General features: G+C 65.3%; 1 protein-coding gene across 1 annotated transcript in view; it reads left to right on the top strand.

Annotated features, from left to right (window-relative positions):
• The window catches only part of SLC4A1 (solute carrier family 4 member 1 (Diego blood group)), a 28,695-nt gene that overhangs the window by 6,442 nt on the left and 20,301 nt on the right, over positions 1-1,952 (top strand). Inside the window, exon 2 of the mRNA XM_029912253.1 lies at positions 1,314-1,399. Coding sequence (XP_029768113.1) covers positions 1,314-1,399 — 86 coding nt within the window. The remainder of the gene's footprint in view (positions 1-1,313; positions 1,400-1,952) is intronic.

Raw genomic sequence — 1,952 nt, 5'->3', positions numbered from 1 at the left:
CTATTGAGGGTTAAACTGCTCCAGGCCTGGGGGCCGGGCCCCCGCCCCAGGAGGGCACCACGGGGCCCCGTGTTTACTGTCAGCACAGCCAGAGTGCTTTTCAATTTACTATGAACACAAGAGTCACTCGGGACAGGAATTCGGGGGCGGGGCCGGAGGGCGTCCCGTCCCAGCGAGACGGAGGCAGAGGTTTATAGCATGGGAGCGCTGGGAGCCTGTCCCTTCTCTCCGCCTGGATGGTGGCCGGGGGGGGCGCTGAGATCTCAGGTAGGTGGGATCTCCCAGACTGGCTGCAAGGCCTTCTCTCACCTGTACGCACCTGGGGCGGCGACTCCGGGGTACGCGGGAACTGGCCCAGCACATCTCAGGGAGGGGGAGAAGGTGCGGCGGGAGCGCCCAGGGTGTACCCACGGGGTCTGGTCTAAGGGAGGGTGGGAGGGAACCAAGCCAGGGGAAATGTAGTTTGAGGAGATCTGTGCGGCACTGGCATTGTCTCCCCAAAAAGAACGGAGGGAGACTCCCATGGGTTGGAGCTCGCCTCGCCGGGGCGCTGGAGAACGTGCTCTGGTCCTCGTCTCCATCCTCTCCCCCCGTATTGTTGTGATAGTGGATCTCCCCGGCGGCAGGCTCGGGGCATCCCCCTCGGGGTACAGGCACGTGCTGGGGGAGCCCGTGTCCTGGGCGCTCCTCGAACTCGCCTCCGCACCAAAGCCCTCTGCTCTCAGCCCGCTCCCCAGTGTGCAGTCGCTGCCGTGACCGGGAAAACACAGCTCGGTTCACACCTGCTCTGGTTCTGTCTGCCTGGCACGAGTGGGAAACCGGAGGCACCAGAGACAGGAGAACAGGCCCCCCTGTGATGGGGGCGGGGGGCAATGTGGGGTGACACCACCTCCCGCCTGCCCCTGGGCTAGCAGAGCCCCAGAGAGCCCAGGTGCCTGAACACCCCTCCTCATGGTACGTGGGGCCTGTCTGCAAAGCCAGGAGCAGGCACGTGCCCTGTGTATATAGCTGGGCCCCGGCTGCTGCCCCTTGACTCTATCTGTATGTTGAATAGAGTCTCGGGGCGGGGGGGCCTCTGGTGGGTTGTCTCTGCCCTTCCCCCCCAAGCCAGCTCTGCCCCACACTGGGAGGGGGCTGTCTCCACCCCTCCCCAGCATCTGGGCTGTGTCTCTGGGAGTGTATATCAGCCCCCGCAAAGAAGCAAGAGCCCTGGGGAGGTGGTGGTGGTTTGGATGGCAGTGCCCCCCTCTCCCCCCCGAGGCTGGGTAAGTGGCTCTGGGGCCTGGCTAACTGCGAGATTGATCCATACTCAGGTTCCTCCTCGTTGGATCAGATCCAGAAGGCGTCAGGGAGCACGGGGGCTGCCCACCCATCCACCTCCAGCCGGGGGACACATGAGGTGAGTGGCCTGCCATGCTGGGACCCTGTGCAGTGCTGCTCCTTGTGGGTGCAGGGCCATGGCCCAGTCCGGGGAGAGATTAGACCCTGCTCTGATCGGAACCGAGCGGGAAGGACGCTCTGGGAGCCAGGGAGAAGGAGGGAGAGGAGAGGGTGGGATTGGGGTGGGAAGAGAGAGAGAGATCCCAAGGACCTTCCTGGGGAACAAGCAGAGCTGAGGGGAGACCTTCCCCAGGGAACAGGTGGAGCAGGGTGGAGATCCTCCCTGGGGAACAGGAGGAGCTGGAGGGAGACCCTCCCAAGGGAACAGGCGGAGCAGGAGGGAGACCCTCCCCGGGGAACAGGCAGAGCAGGAGGGAGACCCTCCCAAGGGAACAGGCAGAGCAGGAGGGAGACCCTCCCCGGGGAACAGGCGGAGCAGGAGGGAGACCCTCCCCGGGGAACAGGTGGAGCAGGGGGGGAGACCCTCCCAAGGGAACAGGCGGAGCAGGAGGGGAGACCCTCCCGGGAAACAGGCAGAGCAGGGGGGGAGACCCTCCCCAGGGAACAGGCAG

The sequence above is a fragment of the Terrapene carolina genome, unplaced genomic scaffold, assembly GCF_002925995.2.
Source record: "Terrapene carolina triunguis isolate 2854851 unplaced genomic scaffold, T_m_triunguis-2.0 Scaffold193, whole genome shotgun sequence".
In the NCBI taxonomy this organism is placed as follows: Eukaryota; Metazoa; Chordata; order Testudines; family Emydidae; genus Terrapene; species Terrapene triunguis.
This window is presented reverse-complemented; position numbering and strand designations above follow the sequence as displayed.